The sequence below is a fragment of the Phoxinus phoxinus genome (genome assembly GCF_949152265.1).
Source record: "Phoxinus phoxinus genome assembly, chromosome: 12".
Lineage (NCBI taxonomy): Eukaryota > Metazoa > Chordata > Actinopteri > Cypriniformes > Leuciscidae > Phoxinus > Phoxinus phoxinus.
Genome location: NC_136887.1, coordinates 31,501,637 through 31,528,975, shown reverse-complemented (window position 1 = coordinate 31,528,975; position 27,339 = coordinate 31,501,637). Strand labels below are relative to the sequence as shown.

Below are 27,339 nucleotides of genomic sequence, written 5' to 3'. Positions count from 1 at the left end.
CTAGACATCATTTGTGCTCATATATTATTTCATAAATATATATATTTTTTTTAATTGCACTGAAAGTATTTCATTTAAAAAAAAACATACAATACAAAATGCACTCTGTATTTTATACCACTTAAAATTTATTTTCAAAAATACAAAACAAAAAAATAAGTATTTATGCACAGAAAGCTATTAAAATAGAATATGTGAAATACAAAATATTTACACCAATTGATATTTTAACATAATCCTATCTAGTCCTTTTGTCTTTTATAGTATAATGGAGTACCAGCGGTTGTGCCTAAAACGAGAGAGACAAGAGAAAAAGAAAAAGGATTAGAATAAGAAAAGCTAAGCATCATCTTGTTGACAGGCTAATGACTTTGACACTAAACAGATATTGCTGGCAGAGCGTCATCCGCTGCATTTAAAGCATATGAGGCATGGAATTACTCGTGCTAAATTCTCACAACACTTTGACGCCCCACAAACCGCAGCAAGACCCCGTATGAAGCAATATGGAGAATAGCACTTCTATTGCATTTTTCAGACCACAAGGCGACATCAGGCATATGGCTTTTCCTAGTCCTAATAAATCTCTGCCTGTGCTGTGATTCCCCTCAGAAGATGTAAACCGGAGCACAGTAAATCGCTAGTGTGCTATGGAAATATAGATCCCTCCTAAAGGGAAAGCAAACGGACTGATGGTGTGAAAGAATGCGGTATGAAATTAGCTGGAGACGTCGAGACTACAATACCTTTCCAAACCAGTGAGACAGCCAGAGACGCTTCATGGTCATGTGATCTGGGAGAGATTCGTTATTGAATAACATCTGGACCTGTAGTACAACAAAGAGAAGAGAGGAGAGAAGAAAACAGGGCAGGAGGGTGGAAAAGAGGGGAAAAAATGAGAGGTTTAGTTAAAAATCTATCTCTAAACTGTCCTAACTGCGATATACAAATCATACATGCCAATTATATAATTAATCAAATGTCATCTGTCTAATACAGTGTCTGGAAGCATCGAAGCCGCATGTCACGTTCACGATCACTAACAACAGACCAATCAGCTGTGAGCTCAAGGCTAGACTCCATCAACACAACATGGGTGAATTCTTTGTTTCAAACACAGTGCTATGTATAATTTTAGTACACTGAAAACATGTTATACCTGGGATCAACTGCATATTAGAAACAAAAGATGAATTAAATTAGTAGACCAGATGCAACAAAAACTAAAAAGTTGGCTTTGAAATTACAGTATTTTTTTTTCTTTAAAAGTAAATCAGTTTTATAGCATATAAATAGAACTGGTGGCGATGCAAAATATTTGACAAAATATGGTCCTAAATATAAAAGCGATGGCTCTTTAAAGCATGGGAAGAAAGAGAAAAGCGAGTCAGACCTGATGTTTCTCCACGTTAAGTCGATGACATAAGACTTTCCTCAGATGCCGTACTTCAGTCCTGACTGAACAACGTACAAATTTCTGCTGCAGGAACATAACTTGAAATGTATTAATTTGTCATCGCTTCTAATAGAAACAAACAAGCCGTGTTAAGGTTTTCTTGAGAGTGAATCATCATGGTGCATCATATTCCCTCTGTGGCTGTCGTCTTACCTGTAGAGTTAATTTATTTTTGTCCTTCCCGGAAAATGACGAGCTGTAAAAAACAAAAATGAAATTATGATAGGATTCTGCTTATCAGAACTACTGTTCAAAGGCTTTTTTTTTTTTTTTAATGTTTTTGCAAGAAGTCTATGCTTGCTCACTAAGGCTGAAATAATTTGATCAAATATACAGTCAAATCAGAAATATTGTGAAATATTATTACAATTTAAAATCGCTGTTTACTATTTGAATATGTTTTTTGAATATGTTTAAAAGCTGAATTTGCAGCATCATTACTCCAGTCTTCAGTGTCACATGATCCTTCAGAAATCATTATAATATGCTGATTTGCTGCCCAATAAACATTTTTCATTATTATCATCAATGTTAAAAACAGTTATGATGCTTATTTTTATTTATTTTTTGTGGAAACGGTTATTTCTTTCAGGATTCTTTGATGAATAGACAGTTCAAAAGAACAGAATCTGTTTGATTAGATTAGTTTGATTGAATTTTGTAACATTTATAAATGTCTTTACTGTCCATTTAATGCATCCATTCAGAAAAGGAGTATATATTTCCTTTTTTTTTTTTTAATAAGATGGGCCTTTTGAACAGTACTGTTAAAAAAAAAACGTAATAACCTTTACTGCCGTCTTACCTTTGCCTTTCCAGACATAGAGAGACCTGCTCATCGTATCTGTAAAAGTGAGCTTTGGAGTGGTCAAAGCTTGTGTACGGTAATCCTGTGTTATCTGGAACTGAATCTACAAGGAAAACACAAACACACTTAATAACAATCTTAATAAAAACACATTAACAGCAGTATCTATCTACATGTAATCCTGTACCTTCTCCAGATGGCTGTATGATGCGCTCAAGACCCCGTGACTGATAGAATTCTTTAATTCGCTTGTCTTCGCCTGAGAAGATCAGATGGACATTTAACCACGACTGACCAGGAGTCACACAAACTGACACCCAGGTTCAACTGATCCTGTGCACTGTACTTACTCTCTTGTAGACCCGGGACTAGTTTGTAGACAATGTCTTGCATGACTCTGTCCAGCTTTAGATTCAGCAGGGGCTGCGTTTCGTGGATTTTGATGTTACACATCGGACAATATTTGCTGGTCTGGAGATACTTCACAATGCAACTCTTACAGACTGTGGAGAGAGTAAGTATTCAGTACAACAAAGTAGCTTGTGGATTTCATCAGCATATATAATAATTGTAAAGTCCGTGTTCATTTGAGAGTGTTATTAGGAGAGAGATGAAGTACACAACACTTACACGTATGGAGACATTCTGTGATTGTGGTCGCGTCGATAAAGTATCCTGCACAGAGGTAGCAAACGATGTGTTCATTTAGGTCCTTTATCTTTATTTTAACTTCTTCCTGTGGTACCAAACAGGGGAAAACATGTCATGCATGTAGTTTGAGATATGTGACATTCTGAATTTATGTTAAATCACCAGCCTTTAACATTAAAAGGGATAGTTTACCCAAAAATGCAAATTCTGTCATTACTTACCAGACAGTTGATGGCACCCATTGACTTCCATAGTAGGGAAAAAATACTATGGTTGTCAATGGGTGCCATAGACTGTCTGGTTACCAACTTTCTTTAAAATACCTTCTTTTGTGTTCAACAGAAGAAACTCATTACAGGTTTGGACCAACAGGGTTTTAATTTGTGGGTGAACTATCCATTTAATATGGTTTTAGGGCAGTCCTTGATAGCACATCTACAGTACAATATTGAAATCACAGTGTCTCACGTTAAAATGTATGAATAACACATTTTATCCATGGCATTCCCATCTGTCAACTTCATATGCATATGGTCAGTTTCAATAAATTAGGTGACTAGGGGGGGGGGAAATACATCTATTCTAATACAGATAGCTGACATTGAATCAAGTGTCAGCAGTGTCCCGCATTGTGACATGCTGAAAATGTTATTGAAACTACTTGAATCCAAATTTTAATCTATAATTAGGCTATGCCGTTTTTATGACCTCTTATTAATTATTATCAAGTATTAAAACGAAGGCAAACTAGATGCCAAACGTGATTAAAAATTTAGAAAAGAAAAAAAAATTGAGTCGATAAAAAAAAAAAGTTTAGGTGTATGTATTTTTTACATCACGTGCCTTTTCTGAAATAAAGTAAAATTTGTGTACTAACGATTTACATGCACGCTCCATGTGGTGCGGCAGAAGCGCGCACTTTTCACTTTTCAGCGAGTCAGGTGTCAGACTCATTTGTAAACAAGCGAGCCTGCGACCGGCTAAATAAACCAGAGTATAGTCTAAGCGAGTACTACTAATTTAATATCAATCATTACCAGGACTTGAAGCCACTGAATTCAACAAGGACTCGATGTTGAGGTAAGAAGAACACGGCATGTCCCCGCATATGCACCAAGGTGTCCCGTTAACTCTAAAGTACATTTTCTGTCACTTATGTTCAACACGGACATGTGCTGCCGAAAATGCATGCTGAAGCAGATCATAACGATGCACTTGTTCACTCGTCTGGGCCAACGCGCATCAATAATCATGTGTGGGATATCACAGCTCAGCACGCGACGTCAACCACCACCGCTATGTTCGTTTAGGAGCGCAGGCACAAACAACCCTTTTTATTCGTGTATTGAATTTTGGAGATGGGGGGGAACTAAAAAGCAGGGGGTTCGTATGGAACGGATTTGACAAGAAAACCAACGCCACGGAGAACAAAAACACAACCGCGGCTAGACACAGTGGATTGATTCTTCGCAACACTCACGCCTGCGCAGACACGCAGCACGGTCTCGCGCTCCATCTCTCGGCTTTCGCGCCACACAGAACGCCCCTCTCACGCGCGTTTATAGTAAGCGCGGGAAGCACGCGGCAAAAGATGGACGCAGAAACGTTTTTCGCCCCTTTCACTCACCTCGTTCCGTAATGGGTCGAGCTTGTAGACGTTCTGCAGCTGATTTCTTAGCCGCATAGCTATCGCCATCGGACCTTGTTCCGCCATCTTTGGGAATTCTGCATACTTCCGGGTAACGGGAGAGTGGGTGAGTTCGGTCGCCGAGAGGCGGGGGGACATGCTGTTTTACACACACACTCATTTCCATCCCACATTGATATTATCATTGTGTGTGTGCAAACAGACACATAATTTTTTTTTTTACATCATATGCGTTTTGACTCTTAAACTGTATTTATATTTGAGAGAGATCATATTTGACAGGATCATCCCTTATAAAAATGAACAATGGTTTTATCAAAGTAGAAGGGGATTGATTACCATTTGTAAAACACAGTTTTACTACAAATACCACTGCTAAACTATGGTTAGTATCGCAAAACCATGGTTAAACTAGTTTTGGTTTTGGTTTAACTAGTAATGATGTTTTATTTGTAGGAAAACTATTGTTAATTTTCGTACGGCCATTACATATATACAAACTCAAACAGAATAGAATAGAATAGAATAGAATAGAATAGAATAGATTAGAACATGGATAAAATGTTCTAGATTAGAGGGGCCAAACATAAATTTAAGAAGCTGTCGAATATTATTGATCAACCACTTTTTGACATGTGTCAATATCTATGGTGGTAATGAATAGAATAGAATACTAACTCAAAACTGCTTATATCTCCATCCTTAGACCTTCAGACATAATTTATTTAAATTTTTCTCTCACTAAGGTTGAAATGTAAACCAACCATCATACTCTCATAAACATAGCAGCCTATTTAAACCTTATATTTACTTTTTGAATGAGAATTATTTTATTTGAATGCTATTCAAACAATTGTATGTCCAATTTCCATTTTATGTGAACAATTCATTGGAGTAGATTCACATTTAAAGGAATGTTCCTACGTATGTACAAATGTTCAGCTTGCCATATTTAATGTTCTCGAGAATGAAAACAACGCTGTGTGATATACTGTACATCATGTAGGCCTACAGTTGGTTCAATTTGGTTGTAGGCCTACTGTTGTAGGCTACCCGATTGATCATTTAGCCTAGTTGATAGGCCTATAGTATACAACATTACAATTTTGTCTTTCCAAAACACTTTTTTGGTGACAAAAAAAAAAAAAAAAACATGTTTTGGGACAGTTAACACTTATAAACTGACCTCTTGAACGGACCATAACCCTCACAGCATATTTTTTTTTAATTTGTGTACAATTAAACCGTTACGTTTGCCAAAGACTTTAGTTTTTTTGCATGCCATTTTTTTGTTCTTACAAACTGGTGGACAGTTACAATTATTTTCGTATAACCAAACACGTATTGTATACACCAAAAAAGTGTAATGTTGCAACGTGACCGCTAGATGTCCCTATACTTACTTGAATAGTTATCAGGGATTCCTTTTAATGCTTCAGAAACAAGTGAACAGCCCGCACTTGTTCTGCAGTCCGAAGTCTGATTTCTGCTCTTTTTCATGACTTTTGCAATTTAGCAAATGCAAATTCATCGTTATTGGTTCCAATTAAAATGTATCTCAAAATTGGGTAAAAAGGAACAGCATTTCTTATTTCTTATTATTATTATAAAAGAATGGCTTAGAACAAAGTGTCTTTATGTGCATTGGTTTTCTTCATTTTAACTAATACTGTCTCATAGGTGGTCTTACCTGTCAAAACCCATTAGAATTAATCCTGTTTTCATCTGTTTGGACACGATGTGTACTTTACACAAAAGTCTAATATTGACTGTCATTGCGAACCTGAATGAAGCAGTGTTTAACTCAGCAGTAACTGTAGATATCCATATGAATTTTGAACACTGCAAGTCTGAACTGTGAAGCTGTGTTTTGTTTTAACAGACATCTGATGGGGTTACCGCACATCTGAGTGACAGCACCTGACTCCACATACAAATAACGCCTTTGGGGCGGACAGAACACAACCACAAGCTCTGACGATAGCTGAACGCATCAAAGAGAAGAGAAAGAAATGCTGAACCCTTTGGCACACAGTGGCATTTATTTCTTCGCCTTATCTCAGACGGTTTATGGACAGTAAGACCTTCTCTTGTTGCATTTTGTCTAGACACATATCAAATCCTTCCAGCTTCTCTCCCTAGTATCTAAAATAAAAAAACAAAATGATTGTTTCACCTGTCAGCCAAAGGCTATCAAAGTGAAGAAGATAAGGTAAACTAATGTCCAATAACTGGAGTCATTTCCATTGGATAGAGTTCAGTGCAGAGGGAGATACGAGAGGGATGTTACAGAAGGTTTAATGAAAACATGTCACTAAAATCACAGAGTGATACAATCTGTTTCTTGTTGAGATTCATTCATGTGAGGGAGAAGAACAAGAACATGTTTTACTAAAGCAATTACAATTGCCGACCGCCTTTACCCTGAATTGAAGCCATATCTTGATAAGTGGAAACAATCCGTCTCATTGATTCATTAAAAAGCTGCTTTATTTTCTTGACTGCTAAGATGTGTAAAAAGTCATGCAGCATGACTGAAGATATGTAACCAGTGGAGCTTTATCAAAACAACTTGGTTCTGTATTTTTTAATTTCATTTGATTAGAATTAGAACAATGGTCTTAGCCCAAAATTACACATTAATTGTCTATTTCGAAGGGATTCCACAACACTTTTCTGAGATGCTATTTCCTCCTGAATTAAGGGATTTAGTATGTATCCTGTAGGTAACCCCCCTGACCCCCCAAAAAAATAAAAACCGAGATAAAGAAAAGGGAAAGACTGCATGCTGAATTCAGTTTCCCGGCCTAGACCTGTTCACCTAAAGCTCCAAAAACAACCAAACAAACATCCATACAGGGGAGGAGCCTCGCCTGCCAAGTCATGCCAAAGTGAGGCTCTCTGTTTGGGGCGCACAGACTTTTGCCTCCCCCTGTCCCAGAGCAATCAGAGCATGTAGGGACGGACACCGAGCTTTTTGTTTTCGCCTGCTCCAGCAATTAGCTGCCAAGTGGCAAGCTAATGAAGATAACCCCCTCCAAGAGCCCTGATCCGCTGCCAGGACGCTGACGACAGCTCAAAACACAAAGACTCTTACGGGAAGAAGAGGGGGTAGTTCAGGATCATTTTATTGTCATTTCTTTTTATGAAACAGATTGTTAAAATTCTGATCAGTCAAGCCGTGTTTAAAGCGCTGTAACATAATACAACATGCACATACCTGTGACTGCACATCATTTGAATTCTACATTGATGCATCAAAACACATTACCTATTAACTATATTACTTGGTGGAAGAATTATTTGTATTAATATGATTGTTAGTAAATCCAACAATTTACTGAAATACTGTTTTTATAGCTTTTATTATTGAATAAAGGCCTCTCAAGGCTGTGAGTTACATTGATATAGCTTATTGCTTATATTAATTTAATATTAGTCATAGTAATTCTGAGGTAGGCTAGATGGTATTCTTACTTACAATTCATTGTTGACATTTGCAGTAAATACTAGCTGATATTATGATTCCTTACAAATTATTTGATTAAAACAAAAACAAAGTGACATTTTTTTAAATGTGAATTCAAAACTAATTTTAAAACTAAATTCGAAATGTGAGTATCAACAGCCTCTTTGAATCTGTAGTCAGAGGCGCTGAACTGCTCCTATGACCTGATGAGTTAATTGGCTTACAGGCTGTTGAATAGTGAATGAGGAACTGAGTTATATTTCTGTGACCTGGATAACTGAACTAACAAAGTGTGCACAAAGAAGAACAGACTTGACAACACATCTTTCACCATCCTTTCGTGATGTTCTACAACTAGTGTTTTGATCCTTTATTTAAATATTTACATACTGTGTGCTGGTTAAAGTATGTTCACTCAAAACAAGACGATACGTAAAGATTTGGATTTTTATTGTTTTAAGTATAATTAGCAGACAGTTTTTCCCCCACCAGGGGGTGCTCGTGCGGAGAGTGTAGACCTTCTGGGCAGCTGATAGTCCATCATTAGATAACTGCAGTTAACCTAGACAAACTGCCCATGTCTGTATGTCTATTCTATAATGACTGGCAATATGCCCGTAATTTGGGTGTGCCAGCGTACTGGTAGAGTCTGAAGCTTTTCAACCCAGTGGGATCAGAGATTGTGGCTGAACTAGCTCTGAAAGGTAGGCAATGTTTACATTCAAATATATATGGTAAGCAGACACTATCTTAACAATACAATTGAAAAAGTTGTGTTCTCTTCCAGGTGTTTTTGTTGGTTGGTAAACTTTACGGGCCATGCAGTACTGCACAGAAACAGTACAGGTGCAGTGCTAGAGACAAAGAAAAAAATACCAAACTACTAAGGCAGGTAAGCTCTTGACACTCTTTAATGGTAAATGTCTAGAAAAACCACCATCATGTGTGTATTATTAGAATATCATGAATTATGAACACTTTTGCTTTTGTGTGTATGTGTTAAAAATATAATTATTTTGTGTTCATTTTATTATTTTTGTGTTAAAAGTTAATAATAATAATACAATTATTAATAATTAATAACGTCATTAATTAGGAATTGATCAGTATTTGTATGTATATTTAGTTATTTATTTTGGAATATATCATAAATCTGGTGCATTAACTGTTGCCCAGGAATACATCTTTATATGAACATTTGAAATGAATGACCATAAGTTTGGAGGTCCAACACATACTGGATAATGTACGATTTTGCACCATGTCAAAGACTCGCATATGAAGAGAATTCTTTAAATGGACTTCTCAGTGACCCTACAGGACTCGGTTACAGTGGATATGTGTGCATTCTGTTTTCATGGTAACGTTTTAAAGCAGAGTGGATTGGGGCAGGGTACACACGATGGCCCTCTCTGATTTCACCCTCTGGAGAATGTACTCAGGTGGTCCTATCAGGTGTGAAACTGACTGCTGCAAAGACAGGGGATTTGTCAAGACAAGCTGGAACCATGCCCAGAGCGAGGGGGTTGAAGGCTTTTAGGGTTTTCTTTTAAAATGTCACAATGCTGTCATTCACTAAGTGTAGTTGATTGCAAGCAGACCAGACTGATTTTCTGATGCTTATTCTTATTTTTCCACAGGTAGACAGAGGGAGCAAGCATTAAGCATTAAGGAAACCATTTTGGACCCATCTCTGACTGACTTTGACACCTTCAATAGCAGAAACCAAAATGACCTCTACATGCAGAGATACTGGCAGGATTATGTTTTTGTCAATTTAATTAAAACTAAACCCTGTAATTCCGAATGATTAAAAACTCTGGTTTCCAATAAATCCTTGAGTTAAATCAATGACAGGTATGAGGCCGCTGATGGCAAAAGACTGAGCTTTTTGGTCTCAGATGAACTGGCATGGCATTCACGCCCGAAACTCCTGTTTGTTCAGAGGAGCAGCAGCCGTGCTAGCCTGGCACGGCTTCACATTCCTTCATAACTGGCTCATTCTGGACTGGGCCCAATATAAAGTAAATTTGTACATAGAAGTACCTTTTCACAGGTGTTAAGACATACAGCAGCCAGTTCAGATGGGTTCTCCTGAAAGGAATCAACTAAATGTAAACCTCTCAAAAATGCCTTGCTGGAATTATTAAGGGTCAGTGGGTTTGACCTGCATTGTTTTCAATGGTACAGACTCCAAAACAACATTGTGGAAGACTCTTAAAGATATTTACAACAAAGTTCAAGGTTCAGGGATGGAGGTAGGAACCGGCAAATGATGAACACAACTTTAATAATATAAACAAAAGTAAAGCAGCAGCCCCTCACGGACGTCTGCCTCCTAAATTAAAATAGAAATAACAACTAAGGGTGTCACAATTTCGATTGTCACAACAATCGTCCGAAATTAAGTCAATTAAAAAATGGAACCAAAAAATGGATGCTGCCACGCCACCATGTCACGTCCGATAGGCTTGCCAAGTGAAAAAAAAAACAAGTGTGTTGAAGTGCTGCGAGTCAACCTCCACTAACTTAGCTACAGCCAGTTCGCGTTCAAAGTTCGATTTCAAATTCAGAAGTTATTAGCAACTTTTATTTAAAAAAAAGTTTTGTCAGCATTGCGATTCACTTTGTACACATATACACTCTTTAATAGACGTATTCACGTTTAAACACAATTTAAACAACGTATTATTCAATGCATTTCTATATAGATTAAATATTAAGTTGCTCAAGTATGTGGTAAAATTTAACCATGTACTAAATCTCAAACATTTTGAATTAAAACTTAAAATTAACAAAAACAGCCGACTCTCACGCCTTTTATTAGTTTTGCATTTAAATTTGAATACAATAAATCTTGCATGTCACAGTTTTTTCACCTTCACGAATGAGATGAGTGTTGTTCATTATGTCGCCTTGTTGATGTAAATTGAGGTTGAGGGCATCTCTAGAGGCACCACAAAACCATGGATGTATCTGTTAAACCAACAACTGTTTGTTTGTTTTGTTGTGAACTAGAATGTCATCTTCTGTGAAGACTGCAGTTACAAAAGAGAAACTAGATGGCAGGTAATTTTGCTTAAGTTTTCAATTGACTGAAGATAAACGTTATTGTTACATTATGTTGTTAATAAATGTTTTAAATTTGACAATGTAGTGTGGTATATTGCGAAAAAAGGTCAGATATTATATTGCATACAAGTATAGTCTAAAAATGCATGGCATAGCAACCTGTGCTTTAAAAAAAAAATGTAAGAATCGAATCGAACCTTGACCTTAGAATCGAAAAATTAATCGAATCAAGGATTTGGAGAATCGTGACACCCCTAACAACAACCTAATGTCCCAGGCCTGGTCCTCCTCCATCTTGCACTGTCATCACTCCTTTTATCCTTCCGGAGCTCCTCTGTGGGACGAGGACGGCCTTTGTCTGCTACATCCCCTGGTGGATGGCAAAGGCTTCTCTGGCTTTGGGCTGCTGGCCACGAGCTCCCTCGCTCGCCTGCTTCTCCCCAGCATAGCGTAAGGCTACAGGCTCTGGCCTTAGGCAAACAGGGGCAACTCCTCCATTCCCTCATGGACAGCAGATGTTCCTCCAGAACCCAGGCGGACAGCAGTGAGTTTATCTATCCCCCGGCAAGTCACTCCAGCACCACAACCCACTGGCGTTAACCGCTACTTTGTGCTGCCAGACCCCCTCATGAACTAAAGCAAAACAACAGCATAAAGTCCCAGGCCTGGTCCTCTCTCGTCTTGCACTGTTGTAACTTTTCCTTTTATCCTTCTGGAGCTCCTCCATAGGACCCGAGACACGAGTTTGGCACGCAGGTAATTTAACACTCGTGCAACCGGCCTCACTTTGCTGGAATCTTTGGTTAGATATCAAGCAATTAATTTTGTCAGAGTTGAGATTGGACTTTACAGTTAATCGATTAGGTGATGGATTAAGACATTTTCAATGTTCTGATAACAGTTCAAGAGAAATTGCATGTTTTGGACCCTTTGATAAATCAGGTTTAGGCTTACCTAAAGATTGTAACGTGACACACCAGTTTCCGCTGTAATTACTGAATGGCTGGATGTTCCGCCATTGTTATCTGCCATGGCTGTTTGAGATCATGCTTTAAGATGGCAAAAAGCCATGAGCAAATGTAGCCCCACTTGGCCATGCCTAAGCAGTCAGAAGGGCTCACCTAACAGCCCACAATGACACGAGAGACGCCAGCACCCGATAACCGCTAATCAGAAACCTTGACCGCCCATGAGACGTAGCAAGCTGGCAGAGGCAGATAGTGGCCGTCTTTGAAGATTCAGTTCTTTCTGAGTTATGCTTTTGGCTCTTGGGGAAAGCTTTGATAGAGTTACAAAAAAAGGCTGGGAAACCCTTATACCCGCGCTACATTAAGGAGAGGATTGTTTTGGAGACTGTCTTCTTCTGTCTGGTCTTCTTACAACCAACATGCAGGCATACTTTCATCTTTGGGTTACATCTTTTTGTTGGTAGCATGCAATGTTACTGTGCTGTTCTTGACTATGCTAGAAAGAGTAAGAGGGAGACATACAAGGAGAATTCATTCATATTTTGTATTGCATTTCAGAGGATTTCTGTTCCAAACAGGATGTTGGCCCTCATCATTTAGATCAAAGATGATTTGAAAGTCCTTTGTAGTGGCACAATAAAAACCATCCAAAACCGCTAAGGAGCTGAGTGCAGGAATAACTTCTGTGGCACGCCAATCCTTAAAGCTTGTATCTTGAAGCTTGAAGCTTGCAGCTAACACACACACAACAGGTGTCTTAACCCCACACAATTAATGACACTCCCCTTCTGGCATTGATCACACTACAGTACATGTCTCCTACATCCTTTTTGGTTTGCATATAGTACTTCTTCATAGCAGGGGAATAGGATCTGAAAATTGTGTATGTTTGGGACAGGGTTGTGCTGTGCACCAATCAGAATGGTTGAAAATTTGAATTGAATTTGAACTGAGGTAGTAAACAGGATGTTGAGTTGCAATTCAAATTTTAATTTAAGGAAATAGGATTAAAGTCAATTAAAATTCAAAGAAATACATTTTTAGTCTTTTACTAGTCAAGTAAGACAATCTTTGGATGTTTGATAAAGCCGTGTTTGAAAGTTTTTGTTTTGTTGTTTAAGTTTAAAAACCCTTGAAGGTTTATATGTCTTACAGACAGATAACTTTTGTGAACCAGGGTGCAAAAACTATTTTCCAGAATGCATTACCTGCGTTGAATTTCTTTGAATTGGAATCGGAATGACAGGAAGAGTAATTTACTGAATTGCATTTACTATGGGGTGTAGTCAATTCAATTCCAACTCATATTATAGTTATAATTGAAAGGAAATCAGTTCTTCAATTCTGAATCTTTACACTGCAGCTTAGCAAAATTCTAAAATGTTAAAATAGACCAAAATAAAGTTTTTATTGCCCAAAATAAGCAGGGACAAAGTTATAATTGTAAAAGTAGTGGGAGATGCAAAAGAACTTTGGCACAGCAAGCAGAATTATTTTTAACCAGAAGATCACATAGCGGTGCATGTATCCATTCTGTAATTAACCATAACTTATGTGCTCTCTCCTCTAGTGCAGCAGAGAGAAGATGCAGGTGAGAATACTTGAGACAGGGAGGACTCAGATCAACCTTAAGAATTATGTCTGCTCCATGAAATTGAATTTAAAAATGATGAACATAAATAATATAGTCATGTCCATAGATATCTTCACCTCAGTAGGATATGTGGCAGACAAAGCACTCAAAAATCACACGCTGAGGCGCACACACACAGACACAGATAAGGTTGTCTCACTGCCTGAAAATTAAGAAATCATTAGAACCATTCATCATTGTGTTGGTGGGGAAAAAACTTCACTCTTTTAAATAATTACTCTGAATCAAAGGCTAAGTGCAGAGAGATCAAAGTCAGGCATTCTTGAGTAATCCTCAAGTGTTGCAAATCTTCGGTAATCTACCTTGCCAGGTCCCCACTGTTTGACATGCCTTTACTGTAGAAAAGGGAAGGGTGCCATTAATTACTGCTTTGCTGTGCAGTTGTTTACTTTTGTTAAACCTGAGTGCTGCGTGATTTGTGGATCACCCTGTTTATGGATCACCCCCGTTTTTCTTTGTGTTTGTATGGACATTCACACGATCAGTCTGTTTAGCTTGATGTCTGTGTTTGCTTTAGCATGTTTGTCTGCTTGTTCCAGGAGTTAGTAGTGTGTTTGCATGTGTGTGTTTCTACACTGGGGGAGTGAGGATGAGATTAGCTGTGGACTCTGAGAGATCGGACAGTTTACTTTTGTGTGTCGAAACGTATTCTTATAAAAAGTGGATGAAATTGTGCAACAGTGTGTCCCTGCCTCACCCCAAACACACACATACTAAACACCCGCCATCCTCACTACCTCAGCCCTGACTTTCAAAACCCAGCATTGTTTAAATTCAGAGCCGGGTCAAGGAAGTTCATCTCTTCATGCTCAATGATGAACCAAAGAGAGACTTGTGCACAGGCGGTTTAAGTCTTTGTCTGTTAACTGTGGTGACCAAAGAGTCACTCCTTCATGACATGCACCAGTGTCCTGGCAAACTTGTGAGCCAACTGAAGATTTGTGAGTGGGTGGAAGGTCTTTAATTTTCCTGCAGGTCCTGATCAGAGGGTGGATCAAAGTTACAGCGAGATTAAAGGACATTGGCCTGAGAGCGGAGCACCGAACAGCACACAAAACTCTTTCCCTGCATCGCTCTAATCCAGGCAGCAATCAGCAGAGCCCTGGACCACATGGGAAACGGGGGAGCCCCACCGAGATGGGAATGAGAGTTTAAAGGTCACATTAGAAATCCAGTAGATTTTTTAGTCATGTGATGAACGACACAGCTAGATATACACAGACGGCCGCTGAATGATCTATGAGCCCCTTGAGCTATCGACGAATGTAACTTGGCCAGTCAGTTGAACAGGATAGAACTGATGAAGCACTTTGAACAGTCTATCCTGGTCATTGACCCCTATTTTAATCTCAGTGTCTACCTCCCATATAGCCACATGTGCAGGATTTGGCCAGAGAAGAACCCTCATCCCCGCCTGAGGAGTCGGGAAAGGGGATTCTGACCGCAGCGATGAGGTCATCTTTAGCGGAACCTCATTTTCCTTTAAATTACCCTGGCTGATGACCTCGTCTTTTCTTGCAACAATTAACTCTGATTTGCTCATCAACAGAGCAGAAACATGACCGTAGGGCAAAAAAACAAAGACCACATAGTTAGCCAGGGCCGCTATCTCCCATCAGGGCCGGGGCGCTTCTTTGGACGTCACCGCATGCTTTGATTGCAAAGTAGATGCGCTTCTGGCTTCCTTCTCTCTGACGGTGGGTGACTTTGAATCAGGCGTGAGGCAGTGGCTGCTAAAACTGACACGTATTACAAAAACACTTTATCTCACTTATCTGTCTACTGACTTTATTTTAATATCTATATTTTCTCAAGTGTTTATGCAACTTTGACGTGTGTTGACAGGTTCTTATACTGGGAATAGGGTGTTGGAAATAAGTCATCCAACAGTTTCAGACGTCATCTGAAGATGAAAACGCAGTTAAAAAGAAAAAAACAAGAAAAGGTTGCTGTAATGAATAACTCAAAGATTTCTCACTAAGACTATATTGCGTAGTATTGTATTTCCCATACTGCGGCCAGCTTTTTTTGCATGCTATAAAAGCTGGTGTTGATTCAGTTTGTTTAATGTAAGAACAACATTTAAAAAAATGAATAGAATTTTTTCGGATAAGAAGTGCCTCATGGTTTTCACAGATGAGTGATAAAGTGTGCTTTATGGCGTCAATGGGAGAGACGGGATTTTGATAACAGCGGGGGGACCACAGTCTCTGAGCTGTGTTTGACAGGACATTGATTTCCCATTTGGCTGGTGTGTTTGGTTCAATCAGTTACAGGTATGTGTGAAGAGCTCAGCCAGGTCAAGATATACTCTGCAGTTCAAACGCTTGCAGAGGAACACAAGATTGCGAGGTGGATGTTATCGAGGTAACCCCATTAAGTTAAAAGCTGACAAAGTAAATGGAGAGCAAATGAAATGTGGGATCGATAATGTTCCAAGCTTTGTTAGACCTCTGACTCCTGGACTCTGTATTCATAAAAGTGCTCAAACTTTCTTGAATTGTTTTAAAAGAGAGAGGGGAGTTCGGAACATCGAGGTTGCTTCCATTTTGCTTCTTGTCTGCTTTGGGTTACAGTATTGTCTTTAGAGAGAAGCTGGGGAAAGACCCTTCTGGACACATCATTGTCTGAGCAGCAATTTAATTTTGAATTACTCCAGTGGGGGCAGCCAAACTGTCTGGGATAAAACTGCTGTGCTTGCCAATAGATTTGGATGTTCTTCAGCTTTGATAACACCTGATCTATGTGTCAATATTTTACCTCTACTGTAAGCGTTAATCGCCTCTAAGATGTGAAATGATCTTATAGTGGGTTCCTCGAAATCATTCAGGCCACCAGAATGATACTAAACGTCTGTGATCTAATAGCCAATGCCATTGTATTATAATCCCATGTTATTGATGTATTTTTTCATCATTATGTATTGTCTCCATGTTACACAACTCTTGACCTTGAATGTTCCTCTAAATAAAATGAGTGGACTGGATGTTCCAGAATATAAGTTGATTTTAATTAAGATTGCTATAGTTGTTAGTACAGATAGAAAAACAAAACAGAAACAACATGATTTTTTTGAGTGTGTGTTCTAAAGTGATAAAGCTAATTTTAAGGATGTTTAATGGACAGAAAAGGACATGTTAGTAATTATCTTGACCAACAGAGGGCAGTGCAGAGCAGGTGCCTTTCACCTAGTCGCACTGGTTCTCTCCATCCATCGTAAGGTGCTCAAAGGACAGAGTCAAGAGTGAAAATAGATTTTCGCCTCTGAGACCTGTACTATATGATAAATTGGAATGGGGCACTGTTAAATGCAGAGAGGGGCTAGAATTTGAGTCTAAAAGTGATGTGTGCATTAAAATAATTCCCCTAAAGCATTGAAAGAAAATAATAAAAAGGAGACAGAATGAAGATTGGAAGCTTGCAGCTGCTGTGTATGTTTACTTGATTAGACATTGGAGACAAAACTAAATCTAACAAAGCCTTTATTTGGCGAGATCCATCCAACTGATAACTATAACTATGATTAACTATAAAAGCTTATTATAGGTCATAAAGTAAATGCATATTTTATTTTATTTATTTTATTTTATTTAGTTTATTTGCTGAGTAGCTTATGGCTTGAGTTACTCTGTATTAATTATACTTTAAAAATCTAGAGTATGTCATTGTATGTCATTTAGATACAAGTCAAAGCGTGTGTGTGTGTGTGTGTGTGTGTGTGTGTGTGTGAGTGTGTGTGTGTGTGTGTGTGTGTGTGTGTGTGTGTGTGTGTGTGTGTGTGTGTGTGTGTGTGTGTGTGTGTGTGTGTGTGTGTGTGTGTGTGTGTGTGTGTGTGTGTGTGTGTGTGTGTGTGTGTGTGTGTGTGTGTGTGTGTGTGTGTGTGTGTGTGTGTGTATTATTCACTGCTCACTAAAGGTCAGTAACATGGAACATCACGCTTTCATCGCCCATATCAAACAATGATGTTATCACTGGAAATTGGATACTTTCCAAAGTTAGAGGAATCAGCCGAGTATATCAGATATCTTTGTTTTACTCACATGCTTAATTTTTTGTCTCTCTCTCCAATGGATTTTTTTGGGGGGGGAATGTGCGTGTGTTCTCTCTTACACCAAATGACCAAAGTTGCCCATTCATCAGGATGTTGTAGGTATCACAGTACATCAGTTCAGATAAAGCACCCTCCACATGGCTTGTGACATAGCTGAGGACTGATTTTGGAGATATGCCCATAAATCTGTTAGATTACCCCCATGCACACAGATGTATACACACAGATTCAGATATTCCTTGCGTGCGCATCTCCGTCAGACCTCACAAATCGACACATATTTATGCAATATTCCAAGTTTTCCAGTTTAGTCTCTTCTCACCTCTCCACTTTGAGTATCTTAGGTTAACGTGCATTGCTCGTATTGCTGCAATACTTGCCCCCAGACGCTCACACACGAGTGAAATCCTGACCTTTTTTTTTGTTAGAGGTCAGTGTTTGCTCGAGAGATGCTGGAGAGAATGCATGGGGAATAGAATAATTTCACCATTCAGAATGCATGCTACAGGTGCAGTAGGACTCGGCTAGGGGCGGGTTTAGTTCATGTGAGCTTAAATGGAGTCTGACACACATTTTGGCATTTTTGCAGCACAGATGTGCAGCACAGCCTGCCCAGACCTGGCCTGAGCATCCCACAGAAATGGGGACATAGTCACAAAGACCTCCCCGAGTTAAAAACGTAGGGTATTAAAATACAGACATGACCCGCAGCTGCCACCAAATAAAGACTTTAAACATACGTTACCCTGAATAATGGTGCTCATATTTCACATCTGTTACTATTAGCAACAGGTTTTTCTTTGTCTGATAAAGGTGACCTCACTATAGTTGAAACTCTAAAACTAGAGAAAATTCTAAAACATGAAAATAACAAGTGGAGACAGATGTAAATTGACCGGTGCTGTAATCCTTGCGTTCTTCTGAAGTCTCTGACATGTTTACAAAACTCAGTTCATTCATAATGAGTTGTGAATGTTTAAAATAAAAGGGTTTAAACAGAGTGACCACAGGTTATTTGCTGAATCTGATATTAACTCACCTCTCCGAGACCCTGGTTGAAACCGTGCGGCTTTCAAATCCCATAAGACTTTGCTCTCTGGTCAGCACTTGAAAGAAGCTCGTAAATTCCACAGATTAGTTTAACATGACACCACGCACACTTCTGACTTTATGATCATCTTTTTCCTCCTTCAAGGGTCTTGTTAAAATAGCTTTCCTCAGTGGTGGAGTTCAGTCTCAATCTGTGAGGAACCACTGATAAAGGCAATAGATAAGGGATGTAGTGTTGTTAGAGCACCTAATTGCCCTCCTTTTAGGATAAATTCCTACTTTAAGACTTGTCTACCATCAACTAACTTTCATTCTTTCTTTCTTTTTTTTTTGTATGATATGCAATCATCTATGATATTTAAAAAGGGGCAGAAATATGGACACTTAATTCATTGTTAACAACTCTGCTTTTTCCAGCAGGATGAAAGTATTGTGAAATGATACAAGTTTCTTCTCATTTCAATAAATGGCAGAATACATACAAGGATCAAAAATTTGGTTAACATTTCACTGTGCTTTCATTATTTTTAGCTCAACCATGACTTATTTTATGTAAATATGTCCCAACCATCCATCCATCTATCAATCCATCTATCTAATGATGCTGTACAACCCCAGGGAAGTATGTCAGTTCATGTAAGTCTGCTGCATTCACAAGATGTGGTATTGCATCATGCATATTGCATTCAGCAGTAAATGATTAGGGTGTATTTGTGCCGTTACATGATTTGCATAAATCAGCGTGCTAAAACAAAGCAGACAGTGTGTGCAAATAAACAACGCTATCAGTGGGCACAATTCATTAGTGAATTCCTCCGGTATGTTTATTTAGAAAAGAATGTTCATTGCAAGGTGTCTAGAATCCTCATTCCAAAGCAGCCTTTGTGATGACAACCACCACAACACTTAGATGAGTGAGCTAACCTGTACCAGGTGGTTTGTTCCTAAAATATTTAAAAATGTTATGAAAACTTTAGGTTCATTGGTTAGGAAAAACTATATTTTTTGGACATGGACATTTTTTACTCCCACGTTCTTATACACTACCCATTACACTAAAAGATAAGTAACACGTAATTCAGAACCGGCTCAAAATACCACAAAGAATCAGTTACTCATTAGACGGCAAAGCACCGCTTTAAACATGTGTTGATTCCAGCCACATGCCGTAAACATGTCTGTGCAGTTTTGTGTGAGCAGTGCAGATGTTTCTGCCGTTGATAATGCCATTATCTCTGGGACTATAATTACCAACAACGAGTCTTGTATGGTCATATGATCCTCTGCATTTTTCAGCATATTTCTCGCAATGCTACTTTTTCTGTTCTTTCTTATTTTACGGGAGCAAACAGCTGTTTTATCCCAGAGGCAGTGTCCTCCTCCCAGACTAACATTAAACATAGTCTTTACCTTCCTGAAAGCAGAGAGCATCTGTGGCTCTTCCTGCCAGAGAAGTCTGGCTACAGCTGTCTGCCGAGAGGTGGGGCGTCGTCAGGGAAACCGCTTCATTAGGGTGTAATTAACATCCCTGCTAGACAATGGATGCCATGGTGATAGACTCACTTTCAGTGGGATGACGTTATGCAGGTAATGGGATGAGTTTGCATTATGCTTTTACATCACACACCAGTGATGTGTACCAAATTAGAAAGGCAGAAAAGATGGCGTAGTTCATTTCAGGTGGTGAGGAATGGAAGTGCAGTTCAGTATTTTTTTATGTGATTGTTCAGTAAACAAACCATTGAAAATGCATCTTTCCAGTGGATAAAACGATTATTCAGATAAATACAGTCAGTTTTGGAACATAAATGTTGACAGACAACACGTAAATGTTGACAGAAAACTAATGTTGTTTAACAGTATATTGGATTCTTGCATAAGCTCTTAAAGTGACAGCAGTCGAATAAACCTTCTTTCTGTCTGTCATGTTAATTAAAGAGCACGAAAAAAAGAAAATCACTCTCTGCTTTTGACTTTTGTAACTTTAATTGTAAGTATTCATCTGCATTTTATTATTTTTACAATAAAATAACACGGGATAGTCTTCACATTTATTTACTTTAATTTCTGTACTATTTATTACCTGAAAGCCGTGTTTATTTAATTTGTCTCTTTACTCTATTGTATTTATTTGTGCTATCATTTGTTTTTGAGCATTTTATTACTGACTATTTACTTGTCTTTTTTGTCAGTTTAGTTCAACGATTCAATGATCTGCATACACGGGGCAGAGTGGCTGAGAGGGTTCAGAATCCTGCAGGCAGGCTGGGGTTGCCTTAACAGGGAAGGGGAAGAGGTCGCTCGCGGAAGGCTTGACGATCGGTTTCTCCCCGGCCATTAGCCACCAGCTCAGGTGAGCCTTCCATTCTTTCCTGATCTCCATACGGAGATTGAGAGGGTATGGAATAACCCATTTTCGACCTGTATCCACCAACATCAGTGGGCTAGTTTCTTGGGCAAGGTCAAAGTTCAAAGAGGTGAAGGTGCGCTCAGCTGGATTTAGGACCTGCATACCGCTGAGATCCGCATCCATGCCCAGGCAAGCGAGAGGGCCCGGGCCCTTATGGTCCGAGGACCCTAGACAGGCCCTTGTTTTATCCTTTCCCTGACCATGTGACTATAACCCAAATGTGAGACGTTCAAACTGACCAATCAAATAATTAAAACTTCCCCCATTGTACTAAAGATGTGACAATTCATAGACCCCCGGAGTACACACATCTTGGCCTACAGGCCTTGATCACTATCAGCCCCTCTGTACCTTTAGGAACTCCAAATGGTCATTGGGGAAAGAGGGTGGAAAACAGTAAAGCAAATGTCTTTGTTCATTTCAAATATCTTGGATTATTTTCAATCCTACAGTATGTGATGGCTTCCCTTGTTGCCGTATGTAAGATAAAGTGAAGGTGTGCCACCGCTCATTCTAGATGTAAAACAATGTTTATAGCTTAGGCTTCCTCTCATAGTGAGAGCATTTTAGGCCACCGCTCATTTATACGAAAATGGTTATCAGCGGAGAGTTAAGTGGCAGAACATCATTCTAGAAAGAAGAATGGGAATGTTTATGCTAGCACTTGTTTTTTCTACACACACCTGTGTTGGGCCTCTGGCTATTAGCCACCTCAGGGTAGAGTAGTTGGTCTCTCTCTCTCAATTTTTTTTTTTCCTCTCAAAAAAAAAAAGTCCCAAGGATGGGCAACTGCACAGTTAGCTTTACTAGCTGCCAGGTAGGAGGACTCACTAGGACTTGAAGCTGTGGTCCTAGGCCTTTGCGCCCAGGTAGGCCTTTCATTAAAAGTCCTCCAAAGTTTATGGAGGTTTTCCTGTGGAAATGCACTCCCCTTAGTATGGTGGCGTTGGTATATCGTTCTCCTTAGCGTCAATCGACGCTGTGCAAGTTCCCTTTTGAAAGGGAACGTCTAGGTTACGACTGTAACCTCTGTTCCCTGAGAACAGGGAACGAGACACTGTGTCTTTTCACCATGCCTCGGGGCCTGCCTCCCAAACAGTCCCTTCAGACGAAAAGGTGATTATAATGTTTGCAAGGCGCCCTTATATACTTCCAGGTCGCACGTTAATGGTTCATGGGCTGTCGCCGGTCAAAAGGATTACCATCATTTGATTGTGATTTCAGACACCTGTCATGCCTGAGGCGTTCCCCTTAGCGTCAATCGACGCAGTGTCTGGTTCCCTGTTCTCAGGGAACAGAGGTTACAGTCGTAACCTAGACGCTCTATTTGTAAGCTATTTCAACCAAATTATATAAAACCAAATTAGATAATAAATTATCTGTATTGAGGTATATGGCAGGTTTCCCAGTGGTTTCAAAAATGGTATCGAATATCAATATGTTTCAAGGTATCGTATCGAAGTTGGAAATTCCAGTATCGTGATATGATCTGTATGGAGGTTTATAGCAGGTTTCCCAGTCGTATCGGAAATGGTATCGAATATCAATACTTTTCAAGGGATCGTATCGAAGTTTGAAATTTCAGTATCGTGATAACACTAATTTACCTTCTCAACTGTTCATTTTGTGGAATACCAATGTTGAAATGTTGTTTTAGAATGCATGTTTCTTCTATTCGTACTTTCTTTTTGCTTTCTTGTTTTACACTTTCTCAGTCTGCATTCACTTAGTTTCCTTTGCTTTCAGACACCACAAGGCTGGCACAGATTCAAAGACACACAAAGAATCGGGCACATCAGTCTTTTGACATGTATGAATGGCCTAAATAAACAGTGAAGTGTTGCAAGCGTGCCCTCTGTGCTCTGATATGTCTCATTCGTTTGGTCTGGGAGTCCATGGCAGCTTGATGCGGCTTTAGATCGCCACAAACCATTTGTCAGGCGTTCAACACACATGCTAAAAAGAGGCAAACTGGCAGACGTGAGCTCGGAGATGCCTGCTGGAAATATAGACGTATGAGGAATAGACCCTCAGATATGTGTGTGAGGCTCTAGAGTGAGCGCTAATAGAATGTGAAGGGAGAGCCAGATATTTGCAGTGATACGAGGTGAGCGGGAGCAGCTGTGTTCGCTATGTGTACATACAAGGAATGCAACACTGCGTCCCAAAGCATACGTTCGTTTTAAAACAAATCACCTATAGAAACAGATGAGTTGTGCAAATACACACCCACCTGCCCAGTTACACGCACACATTGTAACACACATTTTGAAACGGGTAGGCTGCACTCCTGGGTGGGCCGTGTATTGTAAGAGACAGGTCCCAGTGCATGAAAAGTGAGACTCTGTCAAGGAGCAGCAGTGTGTGTGTGTGTGTGTGTGTGTGTGTGTGTGTGTGTGTGTGTGTGTGTGTGTGTGTGTGTGTGTGTGTGTGTGTGTGTGTGTGTGTGTGTGTGTGTGTGTGTGTGTGTGTGTGTGTGTGTGTGTGTGTGTGTGTGTGTGTGTGTGTGTGTGTGGGGGGGGTGATCGCTTAACCCAGCCAGTCTTAAGGATATATGGTGAAATAGATTTCTCCAGGGGAGAGGTGTGTGTATGTGTGTTAGCCCAAACACATGGAGGCCCAGCAGCGAGTGGATCAGAATGAGGGTGGACTCTCTACGCCTCTCGGCCAGCCAAAGATACAGCACACGTTCCACTCAATCCCGTCATGACCTCAGCCAGTGCTGGGAGACAAACACCCGTGCTCCGCGGTATTCCTGACGGAAAACTCACCACTCCGGGCATGCAACGAATGACTCAGCACTCCGCCTCGTGATGGTCAACCTGGAGCGCTCCAGTCGTGATGACATCACTGCGAAGGTCAGTTCCCACCCCGCCATGGGCCGCGGCGTTAATCAGAGTCAGATTGAGCTGGGAGGGGAGAGGACAAACACTCTACGATTTCAGCTGTGCATGCTATGACAGAACCATTTCCATGGAGAAATATCCCCAAACTCGAGCCCAGGTCAACAATTCCCAGACAATTAATGGGTACTAGTGCAATTAATATTCTGGGAATTTTGAAGCATAGTTATTAGTTTCATTGCAAACAGATCGACTTCAATACATCCTGAAATAACACTGTTAAATGCAAAAGCATACCATACCCTATAGTGTTCAAAAGTTTTTGCAAGAAATCTTATGCTGCACCAAGGGTCCATTTATTTGATCAAAAATACATTCAAAACAGTAGGTTAATATTGTGAAATACTATTACTACAGTATTTAAAAGAACTGTTTTCTGTTTTGATGAATTTGAAAATGTGATTCATGCCTGGGACAGCAAAGCTGAATTTTCAGCATCATTACTCCAGTCTTCAGTGTCACATGATCCTTCAGAAATCTTTCTAATATGCTGATTTGCTGCTCAAGAATAATTTCTTAACAGCTGTGCTGCTGGTAGGGTTGGCAATTTCTGAGAGGCTAGCAATAGCAAGCTAGTTTTGAAAGCATAAGATCCCACCCTCCCTTCAGAGCGTCTCCTCCCACGCCTCCTAATTGCGACACTCGTGTGATGTCATGTATGATGTTTGGAAATATATAGGTTGACAGGCAGGCAGGACGTTCAGACCGAATGCAATGATTGGACAAACATGCTTTGGTCCTGAGATTTCCACAGTTTAAATGTTTTTATTTATTTATTAAGAGCACTTTTATTATTGATTGCTACCAGGAAGTGACAAGATTTTCAACCAGTATATCGAAAACCCTACCTTTATTTTATTTTTTATTTTATTTTTTCATTTTATTTGTGGAAATGTAATTTTTCAGAAAGTTTTTTTTTTTTTTTTGATGAATAGAAAGTTCAAAACAACAGCTTTTATTGGATATCCTTGCCAAATACAATAATTAAGTTCTTATTAAAGGGGTGGTAAAATGCCATTTTTATAAGATGTAAAATAAATCTCTGATGTCCCCAGAGTGTGTGTGAAGTTTTAGCACAAAAATACCCCACAGATATGTTTATATAGCATGTTAAAGTTGTCACTTTTTGAGGGTTTGCAAAAACGCACCGTTTTGTGCCTGGCCCTTTAAATGCAAATGAGCTGCTGCAGAGGGCGGGGTTTCAAGAGCTCGCGTGTGTTAGCAGCTGCGATTACCTCACGCAGACACACTAAAATGACAGAAACTGTTCTGCCTTTAATGTTATAATGGAGTCAGACAAAGATGGAGAGACTCAAGAAGAAGTGACAACATATAGAATGCAACAGGACGTCTCTGAATGGTTAGTTGATGAATTTATGTATCTGATGTGGAGTTAACTATCTTCAATTAGCATATTCTGTCATGATAATCTATAATTGCTCGTATAGGAACTGTTGTGAGATGCACACAGAGTGACTTTCTATTGCATGTGAAAAGATGGATGCTAAAGTTTGAGCTGACTCACAAATGTTCTCTTATACAACTACTTTTCCTCTTCTCAACATACTGCGTGTACCCGGTGGCGGGGTTTATGAACATTTTAGGGTTGCTGATGTCACTAAACGTGTAGTGTGTCGTGTAGTCCCTACCAGCCGTTTGTTGTAGTCCTTTTCTTTAAAAGGAAATATCTTCCTTGGCTTTGAACTTTAAGCGTTGTAACTTTGCAGATGTTGTTTATGCTCAAACAGCAATATTACACACTAACTAAAGTTAGAAAAGTGAACTCTTTAAAAAATATATATTGCTGATACAAAACATTTGAACCGTAAATAGTTTTGAGCTTTTAATTGAAGTTACTGTCATCAAGCAAAAACACGCCTCCTTTCGAAGTAATTACGCATTATAATTAGTAAAAAAAAAAAAAAAACATTTGAAAGTTTCTTAGTAAATTCTCCCATAGAAAATTAGCAGTTGATAGTTTTAGAGGGGAAAAAACACTTTTGTAACTACTTTGATAGGCCATTGGTGTGAGGACCACAGAAGTAGTCGAGATCACTTGAGTAACACCAAACCCATCGTCGTTGTTAAAGTTTCTCCCAACGGAGCTGCTCTCAAACTGATTCATCACAGTTACTCACCATTAGGAATAAACTCAGCACTCATAACTAATAACAAATGCCAAAACATCTCACCTCGTTGACAGTAATGGTCTATATGAGATTTAGGTGAGCCACAAATGAATTGCTGGATTCTAGCTGATGAATCACTGTTCTGGAAGTTTGATGGGGGCTTTTAAGAGACACTGAAGATACCGTACGGGTGTCCATACAAACAAAGCTCAGTTACAACCAAATTCCATTCCTGTCGTGGGATAGGAACACAAGCTTGGCTACAGTAATATGTTATTTGGTTCACATCTACAGATTCAATTACAATTGTAAGAGATTCTCTGTCTCTTTGAATAGCATTCAACTGGATTTCAGTTAATACATGAAGGAACAGGGCTTATTTAGTAGCTGAGTAAACAGTATACATCATCTATAATGGTCCCAGGCTGTGGTGTGTCCCCACAGGTGACGACAGTGCGGTCAACACTTAACCTTCTTTCTCTAATGTTGCCCATTGGTCCGTGAAGTTTCATCAAGTTTATGAGAGGGAAAGGCCTTAAAAGCTTATTTATGAATAGTGAGTGTTTACCCTGTTCTTCTAAATGGATCTCTGAGGGCAACAGGAGAGCGAGGGAGAGCGAGAGGTGAGCTGGGTCAGATCGATAGACAAGAGTCAGAGAGCAATAAGAAAGTGCCAGTGCTTCATTTGTGCAAGAACAAGCCGGACCCAACACCTCTGTAATTGGATTTAGAGACAATTTTAGTAAATCCCCTTCCTTTAAAGGTGCATTTGTATATGTGTTTGAAAATATGATGAATACATAGGGCTATCAATTTAACATGTTCATTTACTGTGGTTATAATATATATAGATATAACAATTATTTGATTAGATTATTAAAAACATTAACTCAATTAATCCTAAAAAGGGTATGGTTAGTCAAGTTTATTTTTAATCTGGTGTAAATTCTGCAATAATTGATTTTCAAAGTCAATATTGAAACAATTGCAATTGATATCAATGCCTGTGTGTCTATATGCGTGCAGTTGATTTTTTTTAATGTATTTTTATATTTAGATTTTCACAGTTG

At 39.2% G+C, this 27,339-nt stretch overlaps 1 protein-coding gene and 1 long non-coding RNA gene across 2 annotated transcripts; one reads left to right on the top strand and one right to left on the bottom strand.

Annotated features, from left to right (window-relative positions):
• Positions 1-52: 52 nt before the first annotated feature.
• pcgf1 (polycomb group ring finger 1) lies at positions 53-4,717 on the bottom strand. The gene is made up of 9 exons (XM_079631165.1): positions 4,543-4,717; positions 2,895-3,000; positions 2,615-2,767; positions 2,452-2,523; positions 2,262-2,367; positions 1,610-1,652; positions 1,394-1,480; positions 747-827; positions 53-289 (listed from the first exon to the last, which is right to left on the bottom strand). Exons 1-9 carry the CDS (start codon positions 4,699-4,701, stop codon positions 239-241), a joined length of 858 nt encoding a protein of 285 aa, XP_079487291.1. The 5' UTR covers positions 4,702-4,717; the 3' UTR covers positions 53-238.
• Positions 4,372-9,881, top strand: LOC307008407. The gene is made up of 4 exons (XR_013799814.1): positions 4,372-4,669; positions 6,446-8,736; positions 8,820-8,924; positions 9,673-9,881. It is a non-coding gene; the product is annotated as an uncharacterized lncRNA (long non-coding RNA).
• The last annotated feature ends 17,458 nt before the right edge of the window (positions 9,882-27,339 follow it).